General features: G+C 33.9%; 1 protein-coding gene across 1 annotated transcript in view; it reads right to left on the bottom strand.

Moving 5' to 3' along the window:
* Positions 1–14,295, bottom strand: part of RAD54B (RAD54 homolog B) — a 94,682-nt gene that overhangs the window by 26,523 nt on the left and 53,864 nt on the right. The window contains exons 4-6 of the mRNA XM_069466210.1: positions 6,902–7,096; positions 4,200–4,481; positions 774–936 (exon numbers count right to left, since the gene is read on the bottom strand). Of these exons, the coding sequence (XP_069322311.1) occupies positions 774–936; positions 4,200–4,481; positions 6,902–7,096 (640 nt within the window). The remainder of the gene's footprint in view (positions 1–773; positions 937–4,199; positions 4,482–6,901; positions 7,097–14,295) is intronic.

Raw genomic sequence — 14,295 nt, 5'->3', positions numbered from 1 at the left:
CAACATTTAAAAACAAAGTAAACCAAAACCAACAACAACAAAAAGGATTGGAAGGAAATACAGATGTTAACAGGGGTCTTTGATTCTTCTTTTCTTCTTCTGTTGTTTTTTTTTGGGGGGGGGGATGTCCTCTAAAATATCTTTAAAAGAAGATATTCTTTAATCAGAAAACTCAATTCCAAAGGGAAAAATAATGACTTTACTTTTTTTAGAAGTAGAGGTGAGATCAAAGAAAATCTTTTTCCAAACTTCTCATAATCAAAATCAAAAGCCTATTCTATTTGCTCCCATAATCCTTTATCATACTAGTAGTGAGCTCTTACTCTACCACATTAAGGTCAACTATATTTATCTGTTTACTCAAATACTTTATAAACTACCAAAGAGTAAGGACTGCAGTCCTGACTCCTGTATGCCCATCTTCTTTTAGGACATTAAAATAATTAAAAGTTCAGGTCTGATTGAGAGAGAAGAAATCAAAGATGATTTCCAGGCCAACTGAGATAAGATCTTCAAAAGAAAGAGCAGATACGGGGCTAGGCATGGAGGATCAGCACTTTGGGAGGATGTCTGACACATGGCATCCATCAAGAACAACTTTTGGAATAAATGCACACATTAAGTACTACTCACTTTTCCTACCAACTAAAATTCATGGTGTACCCTCAAGATTCATTATATTAATAATGTCAGGTTCTTCTTAGAAAACCATTATTATGTTACAGGTTAGATTAAAACTCAGATTAGACTAACCAAATAATTTCTTTTCCTACCTCATTCCCATCACACATTCATATAGGAATATGACTCCTTCTTTCTGATGTGGTCGAAGATGATATACAAGGTGAGGATCTATCACTACATCCACAAGAGGGAAACAGTTCTTATTGAACATCCACTGATGATTCTTGTCTGGTCGTGGCATAACAAGAGAATCTTAAAAAATGGTAAAAGTACAATTATAAATGTATTGTAACTTCACTTTGTCAGAAACTAATATTATCTTGTTTCCATTATTCCTATGATAGAATTGTTTGCCATCAGTTGTAGCCAAAAAAAATCCTAAATTTAGTAACTAATATTAAGCAAGGGTACAAAATTAAAAAAGATGATCTCATGCCTTACTGATTATGATTTCATGCAAAGAATTACAAAGAGCCTTCCAAACTTCATATGCCCAAAAGTGCTTAGAAACCACCAAAATTCACTATTGTCTAATAAGGAATTCAATAAGCCACAACATTCAATAGTTCAGTATTCACAGCAAAGAGAACTATTTCCAACTGAAAGAACAGGCTGGAATTTTGCCAAGATGCACTTGCCAAGGCTCATAGCTTCTCATTCTGAAAAGGTTCCCCAAACTTAACATAAAAGCTGTCTATATTTTCAGTCCTGTACACACTAATAATGACCATTACTCCTATCAATCAGAACTGAGAAAGGATGATAAATCTTCCATTGACTTAGTCATCATTATTTGCTTAAAGTTAATTACTACTTCATGAATGTCAAGTTCATGAACCTTTATAAAGCAGCATGAAGTAACCATCAAATAGGAATGTAATTCTTCAGAAATATGCTAACACAATTTAAAATATTTACTAAAATATCACCCAAAAAGGCAAAATCAAATATAACTAGTAAGCAGGTTTCAATTGATAAAGCTGAAGTGAGATAATAAACCCATCAAAATTATTTTGGGAGTATATATACGTGTCTACATCATGGTTAAAAACTGAATTTGATTAAAAGAAAAAGAAAAAAAGAGAAGGACAAGCAGAGGAGAAGGGGAGATAAAAAGAAATAGGTTTCAGTAGATTAAATACATACCCATGAATGTGGAAATATACAGTCACGGGAATAAGAGTTTGGTCATGTTTACTCTAAACAATTACCCATACGACAAGTTTTCCTAGGTTTCTAAGTAACTGAAAGGAACTTTCAGCTTTCAGGTCAATTCCTGTTAGGTAGAGGATTAGGAAGTGAAAATGGAAAATTTAGTCCTTGGCTTTTCCCTATATCCCCACAGCAAAACAAGGGTGTGTTCCTTGTGGACTTCCAACCAAGAAATGCCCTATTTTTTTCCCCTATCTTTTAAAAAAGACAAGGAAAAAGATAGAGGTGAAAAATCACATATGGCTCAAGCAAGAAGAACTACAGTATCATTAAGTCATCTAATAAAAGTCCCATCTTCAAGAAAAATAAACCTAAACAGCCACAATAATGGAACACTACTTCAAATTTTAAGACACCTCTTTATCTTCACAATGATGAGACATTATTTAATGCTAACAAAATCTCTCACGCATTAGTTTTAAGTCTATAACCTAATTCTATCCTTGGCATGGTAAAATAAATGAGAATCAACCATTTACACAAAGTGCTTATATATATATATAAGCACACACATACACACACAAATATATTCACATATATTACATACATATATATATATACATACACTCACACACTTACATACCCATACACACATAAATGTCACAATAAAATTTTTCATTCACTCAATAAATACTTATTGGACAGAATAAATATTAATACTAGGCACTTTAAATCTCTATGGTGTTTATTAGGACCCACATTTTACACACGAGGAGGCAAAACACTAGTAAGTTGCCTACCCTCAAGAGGTCAAAGAACCAGTTAGTTCAGTGGCAAAAACCATGACTCTAACTCATATCTTTGAATAAGCACAGTATACTTTGCAGTTTCCCACAGTCCTCTATTGTGTAATAGGAAATACAAAGAGAAAGAAGAATAAAGAGAAGGAGGGTTGTTAAAAGAGCTGGTGGTACATGCAAAATATTTGTATAAACAGAGAAAATTCAGAAGCATAAGCTTCTACTCTCTATATTTCAACTAAGTCTTTGGAATAAGCTAATACAGAACTAGGAGGGGGTTGTTTTGGTTTTGTTTTTTGAAGACAGGGTCTCACTCTGCCACCCGGGCTTAAGAGGGGGTTTCTTTGGTTTTGTTTTTTTGAGACAGGGTCTCACTCTGCCACCTGGGCTAGAGTGCAGTGATGTGATCATAGCTCACTGCAGCCTCAAACTCCTGGGCTCAAGCCTTCCTCCTGCCTCAGCCTCCCAAGTAGCTGGGACGACAGCGACACATCATGACACCCAACTAATTTTTTTTTTTATTTTTAGTAGAGACAGGGTCTCACCCGTGCTCAAGCTGGTCTCAAACTCCTGACCTCAAGCAATCTTCCCGCCTTGACCTTCCAGAGTGCTAGGATTACAGGCGTGAGCCACCATGCCCGGCCTAAAAGTTTTTAATTTGGGTTTGTGTCCCAGTAATGCCATTGATTATTTGAATTTAGGTAAGTCAATTCATCTTTCTAGGCCTCAGTTCTTCAAATGTGGGGACTGATCTAAATGATCTCAGAGACCCCTTTATCTCAAAACTTGTATTTCCATAATACTTACAAGGAGGAAAAATACATATTACTTTATATACTTTTATTTTGCTACTCCTAAGAAAAAAGCCTACTGTGTATCTCCCAACTTCTACATCCACTACCCTGTATTTTCATTCACATTTACTTGTCCTCCTCACTAATAAGAAGCTCTGTGATGACAATTTTATCTTTAGGCCCAACTGCATAAAAGGCAATCAATAAATACTTGCTAAGTGAACAAATAAAAGAACAAGCAGAAACAGGTTAAGTTTCATTCTTTTAATGGGATTTTTAAAATTAGATTCATCAGTGTGAAAATTAACTCATTGAATTGAACTTTCACCAGTAAAATTTGAATTCTTTGTATGATATTTCACCATTCAATATTTTAAAATGCTAATGATTATGGTTGGGGCATATAATCTTCAAACCAGAAGTATAATCCTAATCTTGATTGATAAATTTACTAATTTTTCTCTTTACTAAAAATATGTTTTATTCAAAATTATAGATGTGTATGTATACATCTACAATTTAGATATGTTTCCTTCAACACATGTAATTTGATTACTGTATTCTTAGGATTATGCATTTATATGAAATAATTCCCAAACTATACTGTCATTCAACTTCAACATTATCCCTTATGTCAGATTGTGTATCTGAAGAAAAATTTATACTTTTACCTAAAAACTTTAAAAAAAAAAAATTAAACTTCAAATTCACATACCAAAAATCTTTTGAAAGTAAAAACAGAATATTCAAATTATTTTAGAAATCTTACTTGGTGTATATGGATCATGGCGTGGTTTGTAATTTTGGAAATCATTCTGTCTATCTTCCTTTGAACTTGGTTTACAGACACTTTTGAAAGGGTTAGAGAAACACTTCCTGGAAGCCTGAGAAGAACTTGGGATAGCAGGACTTCCTACTCCACACTGAAAACACCTGCCACTGCTGAAGTCATCCGGAGAGATTATACCCATGACTTCTATTTCTTTTCCACCAATCATCAGTGTTTGACCCTCTTCAATCTTTTCAAGCTCTTTGAATTTATATCCAATGCCTTTAAGATGAGAAAGGAAAAAAAATTAATTGAATTAACGGACATTCTAAGATGACAAAATAGTCACCTTCCTATAACTACACAGCATATAAACCATGCTTCTGAATGTAAATAGTCCCATATAACTCATTAGCCGGAATGGAAACATAATTTATCATTTCAGTAGGCAAAAAAAAAAATTAGCCATGCTTTGTTAACATGCTTGGTATATAACAAAAAAAAAAAAAAATTAGCCATGCTTTACAGAAAACAAGACTGTTTTTTATTATTGAAAATACAGTGTATTGTACTCTTTAAAGTTTTGCCATCTCTTATCTGGAAAAATTAAGCCAAGAAAATATTAATAGATTGACAGGCTATATGGACCCTCTCTTCTTGTAAATAAACTAAAGAAACACCATGGTATCTCTAGTTCCACTTAGATACAGCTGGAAACATGAAGAAGAATTAGAGCAACTGCTAACACAACTAGTACCTACTGTTCCACATGAGATAGCAAAGTTAAAATACAGTTGTGACAAGAGCCCACTCATACTTCAAGTTCTAGCTCTTTAATAAAAAGTAGGATATTTTATAATCTAATCTTTTAATAAAGGGATTTGTTCTGTGAAGTTTGGATTCAGTCAAGGGGCCACACTTGGGGATCTAGAGGGCCACATGTGGCCCCAAGTCCACAAGTTCCCTTTTGTATCAAATTTATTTAAAAGAAAAACTGCTTGGATTATATAACTTGCGAAATTAACTCCAGGTTGATACATTTATTAATGTTAAAATTAAATAGCAAAGTCCTATGTTTGGATGTTTTCATTTTGAAAACCAATATAATCCCCTTTATTATTTAAACCAGTAGATCTCAACATCTGGCCAGATATTAGAATCACCTGGCAACCTAAAATATACCTATGCCCAGTCCCTCTCCCTACCATCCAGGCCAAATAAATCAGGGACTCAGTGGTTAGGGCCTGGGCATCAGCATTTTTAAAAGCACCTCAGGTGATTCTACTTGGATAGTCAGGGTAAAAACTCAGTGGTTTAAGCCTAATTTGCATTTTTTGCTACATTCAACTGAAAGATCATTTTATTATAAACTACACATTCATAAAACCATGCATACTATACCTGATCAGTAAGAGATATTCCAGAGTAATTTTGATAATTTTTACCTCTGTAGCTGGATTTAGAATTTAGTTTCACTCAAGAAACAACACCAGTGCATGAATAAATTCTCTAAAAATCTAGCCCAATTTACTTTAACCAACAATATGAAATGTATATATTTTTCTTTTTAATTCCTCTAATCACTGAGCATAATACTGTACATATAGTAGTTCCATATTTTTATAATAAAACATTCTGTTATAGATAATTCAGTTCCACTTCAACTTTTACCACTGTCACTACTCTTCATACACTACATTCCTAAAACATTGAAGTAGTTTGAATTCTCTCATGCCTTTGTGCCTTTGAATATGCTATTCCCTTTTGCATATGTCCTTTTCCTATAACCTCCAAAACTGTTCATCCTTCAAATATTACCTTAAATAGTAACCGCTCTGAAGCTTATTCCTATCCTCCTAGGCAGATTTAAATGGTCCTTTTATGCTCCCACTGCACTTAGTAAAAATTCTCATTGAAACAACTATGTTATTGTTTTCTAATTATCAATTATATTGCCTTATCCCCATTAAACTATAAATTATAATCATCTTTGAATCTTTATTCCTAGCATAGAGCTTGGTACATAGCAGTTTTAAAAAACTATGAAATATATTTTTTAATGAATGAACGTTTAAAACAGATTTTATAATTATAGGCCATTCTCAATATTGAACACTGAGAGACAATGCAAAAAAACTATAGTTGGTTTTAGGCATTCTGAATTTATAGGCTAAATTGTGTCATGCTGGCAACATTTTGTAACAGAAATAATGATAACCTCCAATTTAGATGTGTTAATCTAGGTCAGGCCTGACCATTATCTCTTTGCTCTGGTTTTCAAAATTTTATTGAGTAGCGCTGAAATTAGCTATCATTCAAATCCTGATATCAACATCTTTTTCAATTTTTATGTTAGTATTCTCCAAAAAAAAAGTACACCAAGACAAACAGCTTTATCTCAGAAACGTGCCAAAATAGCTGTTTATTGCTAGCTGATTATTTTTGGAAAAAATGAAACCACGGTATAGGATTTGCCTCAATGAGCTAGGATAGGTCATATGATTGTCACTAACGATTAACACTTCATAATGGCTCACTAACCATTATGAAGTAATTTTATATATCATACACAGTTGAGGCATGAAAGTCAATTAAAGAACATCTTAATCTGTCTCTTTATAAAACCCGATATATTTCAATTGTGATTGGAGATATATACTAATTTTAGGCCAAATCATAAACATTAGATAATATTGCAATACCTCTTCCAATGTCTTTGCCTTCCAAATTCTTTAATGTAAATGACCTTCCTTTTATAATAAGAACAGCATCACCTTCCCACTTTTTGTGTTTTTTCTTTGAAGCCTTACACCAAACAACACTGAAATATTTAACTAGGCTATCATGTTCCTCTTCTTGTCCCTTGGATACTGCTAGTTCTTTAGGGGCTGAATGAACTAGAATAAAAAATAAAAACCCACATTATTAAAGATGACTTTAATATATAAGTAGTAAAGACATTCACTCAAAAAAAGCACAAAAATATCAGATTGTATTAAGTAGTATGAAACAATATTCAATCATACTCATGTTAGCATTTTATAAACTGAGAAATCCACGTCAGATGCTAGCAATACCATGAGGACAATAAATGTAAATTTCTTATTTTCACATGAACTCAATTGAAGTAGAATAATATAAGCATTGTAAACTTTTTAAAACTCTAGCAATTAATTATTTCAACATCTATAGCATGAGAAAACATCTAAAACCATGTTTTTGACAAACTGATTTAATTAACAGTAACAAGTCAAGCAAAATAAAGATTTCAGAGTTCTCTGAAAGAAAAACCTGTAATTTCTTATTTATTTTTTAATTGACAAATAAAATTGCATGTATTTATGTATACAATATGCTGTTTTGATATATGCATCAAAACATATTATTGTGGAATGGCTAAATCAAGCTAATTAACATATCCATTACCTCACATACTCATTTTTTGTGGTAAGAATGTTTAAAATCTACTTTCTTAGCATTTTTCAAGTATATACTAACTATAGTTACCATGTTGTACAATGGAGCTCTTGAACTTATTCCTCCTCAACTGAAATTTTGGATCCTTTGACCAACATCTTTCTAATGCCCCATCCCCACCCCAATCGCTGGTGACTAGCAATCTACTCTCTGCTTCTATGAGTTCAATTTTTTTAGATTCCACATATAAATAAGACCATACAGTAATTGTTTTTCTGTGACTGGTTTATTTCACTAAGCACAATATTCTCTAGATTTACCCATGTTGTCACAAATGACAGGATTTCCTTCTTTTTAAGGCTGAATAGTATTCTATTGTGTATAAATACCACATTTTTAATCCATTCACCCATTGATGGGCACTTAGGTTGATTCCATATCTTTACTAATGTTAATATAATGCACCAATGAACATGGGAGTGCTGATATCTCTTTGATATACTTATTTTCTTTGGATATAGACCCAAGAGTGGAATTGCTGGACCATGATATGTAACTTTTTTTCCAAATAAGAACAAATGCAAAACAGCAAAGTAGAGATGAGACCAAATTGTACTAAAATGTTTTTGTTTCCTAGCTCAAGCTCCTCACCTAACTTGTACGTTAGATTTTCAATGGCTGGATAAAAAGTAGGCTAGTTTAAAACAAAAGTCTCATTTCCCCATTATCAAAGAACGCTTCACCATGTGTTTTATCTAATACACACCTGAACCAAGGAAGTTATCAAAACAACAGAGCTTAAAAAGCAAAGTGAAATAATTTTCTACCTTTTAAAATTACCCTTTACTCGTGACATGTGATAGGACGCAATGAGAAGAACACAGTGCAGCGGCCAATGCTGCATCACCTAGATCTAATCACGAGGAACACCAGACAACAAGGCTGAGGCGCTGTTTCAGATTAAAGGGAACTAATGGGACATGACAATTAAATGCAATACATGATCCTGGATTGGATCCTGGGTCGGGGGGAAAGGTTACAAAGGACATTATTGGGAAAATTAAAGAACTTGGAATATAAATTCTGGATTAAATAGTAGCAATGTTTCAACAATAAATCTTCCTATTTTAATAATTGTATCGAGGTTATGTTGAGAGTATTCCTGTTCTCAGAAAATACACACTAAAGTATTTGAGGGTAATGGGTAAGGGATATCGCCAACCTATTTTCAAATGAATCAGAGAGAGAGAAAATGAACAATCAAATCTGAGGAAATGTAAACAATATGCGAATTTAGGTAACGGGCATGTGACAGTTCCTTGTACTATTCTTGCAACACTTCTATAACTTGGGAATTACATAAAAACTTACAAAAAGGCTCATTCATTTTATTAAAAGTTCATTTTTTTCAAAATAAATAAATAAAATAAAATACACCATTTACTTAAATAGGAAAAGAAAACGGAAATACCCTGATATAAAGAATAAAATAAGGATGCCCACATCAATTCAACATCATCCTGGAAGTTCTAGCCATTACAATAAGCCAGTAAAAGCCTAAAAAGCATAAAGATCAGAAAGGAAGAAATAAAACTGTACCATTTACAGATGATACAATCCCCAGGGAATCTAAAAATGACTAGAACTAATAAAACAAATTTAGCAGAGTCACAGGAAGGAAGGTTTATACGTAAAAATCAATTGTAGTTTTATAGACTAGCAAGAAGTAACCGGGAACTAAAATTTTAAAAATTCCATTCACAGTAGCCATAAAACACACACAAGAAATACTTACAAAAATGTTTAACAAAAGGCATCCAAGGCCCATACACTGAAAATTTTAAAACTCTGTTGAAAAAAATTAACAAAGATCTAGATAAGCAGAGCTCCTATTTCATGGATTGGAACATTCAACTACTACTTATTTCAAAATTTCATTTAAACTTTTAAGTAGAAAATAGACATAAAAGAGATGTTAAATTAGTAAGAAATTCTGTTAAAATTAAAGAAAAAATATAAACATTAAATTTTAATATGTAACATATTAGTAAAATACTTAGAACATAAGTTTTGACTGTGCTAGAAGAATCAGGAATCCATTTAACATTAGTCTTCCTTAATAGGAGGTATTCACTAAGTTTTTGTTTTTGTTTTTTACAACTAAGCTGTTGTAAAATTTAAAATAAACCGAGGTCATTTAAACACTCCTTTCTATTCCTCTCACCACCTGCCACCCACCAAAAAAAAAAAAAAAGACAAGACATTTTGGCAACATGTAGCATTTAACAGATTAGAATGAGCAAGGTTGAAATAAGCCCACTCATTTACTAGAAATTATTAAACACTTTACTATACAGTCACGCACCAAATAATGACGTTTTGGTCAACCACAGACCACATATACGATGGTGGTTCCATAAGATTTTAATGTCATATTTTTACTGTACCTTTTCTATGTTTAGATACACAAATATCATTGTGTTACAATGGCCTATGGTATTCAGTACAGTAACAAGCTGCACAGGTTTGTAGCCTAGGAGCAGTAGGCTATAATACCATATAGCCTAGGTGTCTAGTAGGCTATGCCATCTAGGTTTGTGTAAGTTCACTCTATGATGTTCACTCACACAACAAAATCGCCTAAAGACACGTTTCTCAGACTCTATGTTCACTGTTAAGTGACACATGACTATACTCTAAATCAATAAATCAACATGCTTTAATAAAAGGGCCAAACAAAACCTGATTTTTTGTTTTTTTTTTTTAATAAATATGGAAGTGTAGGGGGAATTAGTGCATCGTTTTGGGAGCAATAAAGAGCTTTTAACAAGGTCACTCTCCTACTTGATAAATTCCTTTCCCCACAATAAATCATGGAAAAGGCTATATAGCATGGAAAAATCAGGTCAAGATTATTCTGTGATGTGTTATGTTTCAGGAAGAAACACATGCAGGGAAAGGGAAGTTTTAATTCCATAAAAAGTTGTCTACCCTCACTGTCTCCACTTCAAGTACCCAAACACCCCAGTCACTGCTCTGCTTCTTCAAATTCCCAGTCACTCCTCAGCTACTCTAATCTGGCTTCCAATACAGTCTTTCCCCAAAACTGCCCTTGCTAAAGGTCACCAGGAGCTCTTTGTCAATAAATCCACAGGTTATTTTTTAGTTCTAATCAAATTTCTCAAAAGCTTTGGACAATGTTGACCACTTTCTCTTTGAAATGCTAAACTTGTATTTGTAGCTTCTCTAACACCCTTCAAATTTTCCTCTCACTTCTTTGGTTGCTGCTTCTTAGACATTTTTGCCAGTTTATATTTCATCTACCTTTTTTTAATATTTACTGGACTTCTTCAGAACTGAGTTCTAGGCCCTCTTCTCTCACTGTGCACCACTCCTCTTTAATTAGCTCACTCCCATGTCTTCAATACAACCCAGGTACTAACACCTATCTTTTTTCTCTAGCTCAGATTACAACTCTGGATCCATATATATGTATAACCAATTGCCTCCTAGACATGTCTACATGAATGTCTCATAAAAATCTCAAACTTACCATGTCCACTTATCTCCAAAAATTGCTCCTCGTTTTATCTTCCTATGTCCCTTATTTATTCTAGCCAGAAAACTGGAAATCATCCTTGACCCTCTCCACTTTTTCAGTCTCACAGCCAATCAACCACAAAATCCAGAAAATTCTGCCCCCTACAAGGTTCTCAAAGCTATGTATTATTTTTGCCTTCTCCATTGCCTTCACTTTTTTTTTTTTAATCTCTGATCTGGATTTCTGTACTACTGCAGAAACTTCCCAACAGATCTACTGAGATCTTTCCTTGCCATCTCTATTCCCTAAAACCATTTCCCAGATTTATTGTTATCTACTTTTAAATGTAAATCTGATCATATATCTCTTACTTAAAATCCAGTAATTATCTTGAAGGAAGCATGCTACTTCCAGCCATAAGGACTTTTACCTATCTTCCTCCAAATCACTTACCTAAATTAACTTCTACTCCTCTGTACAGCTTAAACTTCCCTGATTGCCAAACCAGATCAAGTTGCCCTATTACCTCAGCAATATCTCAACAATTAGTTATGTAATAAATTATTTAATGTCAGCCTTCCCCACTAAACTATAAAGTTTTGAGGAGGGGGTCTATTTTGATTTTGTTCATCACCATATTCCCAAAGCAACAGATACTTTTCAAAACTGCTATATTGACTCTAAGTACATTTTGACTTATTTATGAAAACATTTAATTAAAATAGAACTATCTTAAAATTCATTTCCATTATTGTCCATTTTTATTTTCATTTTAAAGACTTGTTACCTTCAGGGGATCAATTATTTTCCAAGTAAACTTTATAACAAAAATTTGACTCAGTCACTTTTCATGTATCATGTTTTACTGACTATAACTTTTACCAATGAGTTCTTTTATAAACATAATTGCTACCAAATGCAGTTTTGCTGGGTCAAATTTTGCATATGTAAATATTAAGATTATATTAATGCATCATTTAGTCAAGGAAATTTACCAGTTCTTAAATTGCTAGTTGTTGGTCATGTGTTATTTTTGTTGTTTTACCAAGCTTGATTTTCTCAGATAAAGTTCTGAGGTTTTTAGCATTAACAAAAAAGATGCTTTGAAAAGTTTTTGAACTCCAAAAAGTTTTGCAGTGTGCAACTTTAGCCAATTTTAATTCGTTTCCTTTTTTGTATTAATCTACCAGTAGCAAGCACTGTACACTGAATAAAAGACTGACAACATCTTTCTGCATTTTCACAAGTTGTTCCTCCGTTTTTTATTAGTTACTCAAAAGAAAAGTGTAATTCCCCTTTAAATATTTCAAGATTGCCCCAAAATGGGGGTAAAAAGAATGTCTTCACCAAAATGGCTAGGAAAAACATCCTAGAGTCAAACACTCTGTTGTACTCCCAGGGTCTAAAGGAATGACTATTACGTTCAAAACCCTCCCTGCTGCCTTCCCCACCCGCAGGAAAGACAGTAATTCTGAGAATTCAGAAATTACTTGTAATTTACTTTGAAATACCGTAAGATTCCACGACTTGGATATACCCTTTTCTTTTGCAGAATGGCATGAACTATGATGCCAGACGGGCTGGATTTGACTCTTCAGTCTGCCACTTACTAGTTCTGTAACCCTGAACAAGTTACTTAATCCATTTGTGCCAGTTTATGAATCTATAAAACGAATGTAATACTAACACCTACCTCATAGACCTACTGTGAGCACAGATTAGCAAAAGTATGTAAAACACTTAGAATAGTACTTGACACATTTTGTCCTTGTCACTTTCCCATTTAGTCCCATTTTAAAAATTATGCAGGCCATAGGGCAGGGAAGGGAGAGAGTAAATTATTCTAAAAAGTAGAATCAAAATCATTAGGAACATGGGATCATGGAACATAACCTTCTATATCTAGACAACTTGTATTATACAACCTATTGACTAATTTGCTATGTGCCAGAATAACCACCCCTGACAATTCCATTCTAACTGTAATTTTTTGTTTCATTTCATTTTTTGAAAGAGTCTTGCTCCATTGCCCAGGCTAGAGTGCCATGGCATCAGCCTAGCTCACAGCAACCTCAAAATCTGGGCTCAAGTGATACTGCCTCAGCCTCCTAAGTAGATGGGACTACAGGCACGCACCACCACACTCGGCTAATTTTTTCTGTTTTTAGTAGAGACAGGGTCTCACTCTTGCTCAGACTGGTCTCAAACTCCTCACCTCAAGCAATCCTCCCCACCTTGGCCTCCTAGAGTGCTAGGATTACAGGCATGAGCCAGTGCTCCAGGTCTGTAATTTTTTATTTTCAAACTTGGTTCTGATCTATTTCCACCTTGGCCCTATAATGTACTTGTGAAATCAGTACCTAAAAATGGTCTGCATAAACAAGAGACTTGAAGGCCTACCAGAAAGATTCACAACGGAAGGATGCTTAAAACTATGCTTTGATAAAAGAGAAATAAGGAAAAAATGTAATTTGATATCAATAGCAAGCATTATCATCTTAATGAATGAGTCCTAAGCATGGCCACTCCAGAGTGGGATGACTTAAATGGACATCCCATAAACCCAGGCCTTTAATATTTTTTTGTTTAACAATTCTAAATACACACATTGTTTTCAATGGCACAAATAAAATTTAAAATGTACCACATAATCAAATTGAATAAAGAATGTAAATACTCTTATAGATTGTATCTTCTGAGTTTTAAAATTACCAAAATCTGGCCAGGCACGGTGGCTCACGCCTGTAATCCTAGCACTCTGAGAGGCCGAGGCGGGCGGATCGTTTGAGCTCAGGAGTTCGAGACCAGCCTGAGCAAGAGCGAGACCCCTATCTCTACTAAAAATAGAAAGAAAATATATAGACTGCTAAAAACATATATAGAAAAATTAGCCGGGCGTGGTGGCGCATGCCTGTAGTCCCAACTGCCCGGGAGGCTGAGGCAGGAGAATTGCTTGAGCCCAGGAGTTTGAGGTTGCTGTGAGCTAGGCTGATGCCCCGGCACTCTAGCCCGGGCAACAAAGTGACACTCTGTCTCAAAAAAAATAAATAAATAAAAAATAAAATTACCAAAATCTACCAAAACTTTTAATATGCATTAACATATAACTGCAATATAAATTTAAGTTTTTATTACACT

The sequence above is a fragment of the Eulemur rufifrons genome, chromosome 3 (assembly GCF_041146395.1).
Source record: "Eulemur rufifrons isolate Redbay chromosome 3, OSU_ERuf_1, whole genome shotgun sequence".
Taxonomy (NCBI): domain Eukaryota; kingdom Metazoa; phylum Chordata; class Mammalia; order Primates; family Lemuridae; genus Eulemur; species Eulemur rufifrons.
The sequence above is the reverse complement of the archived record's forward strand: the minus strand, read 5'-3'. Positions and strand labels throughout refer to the sequence as shown.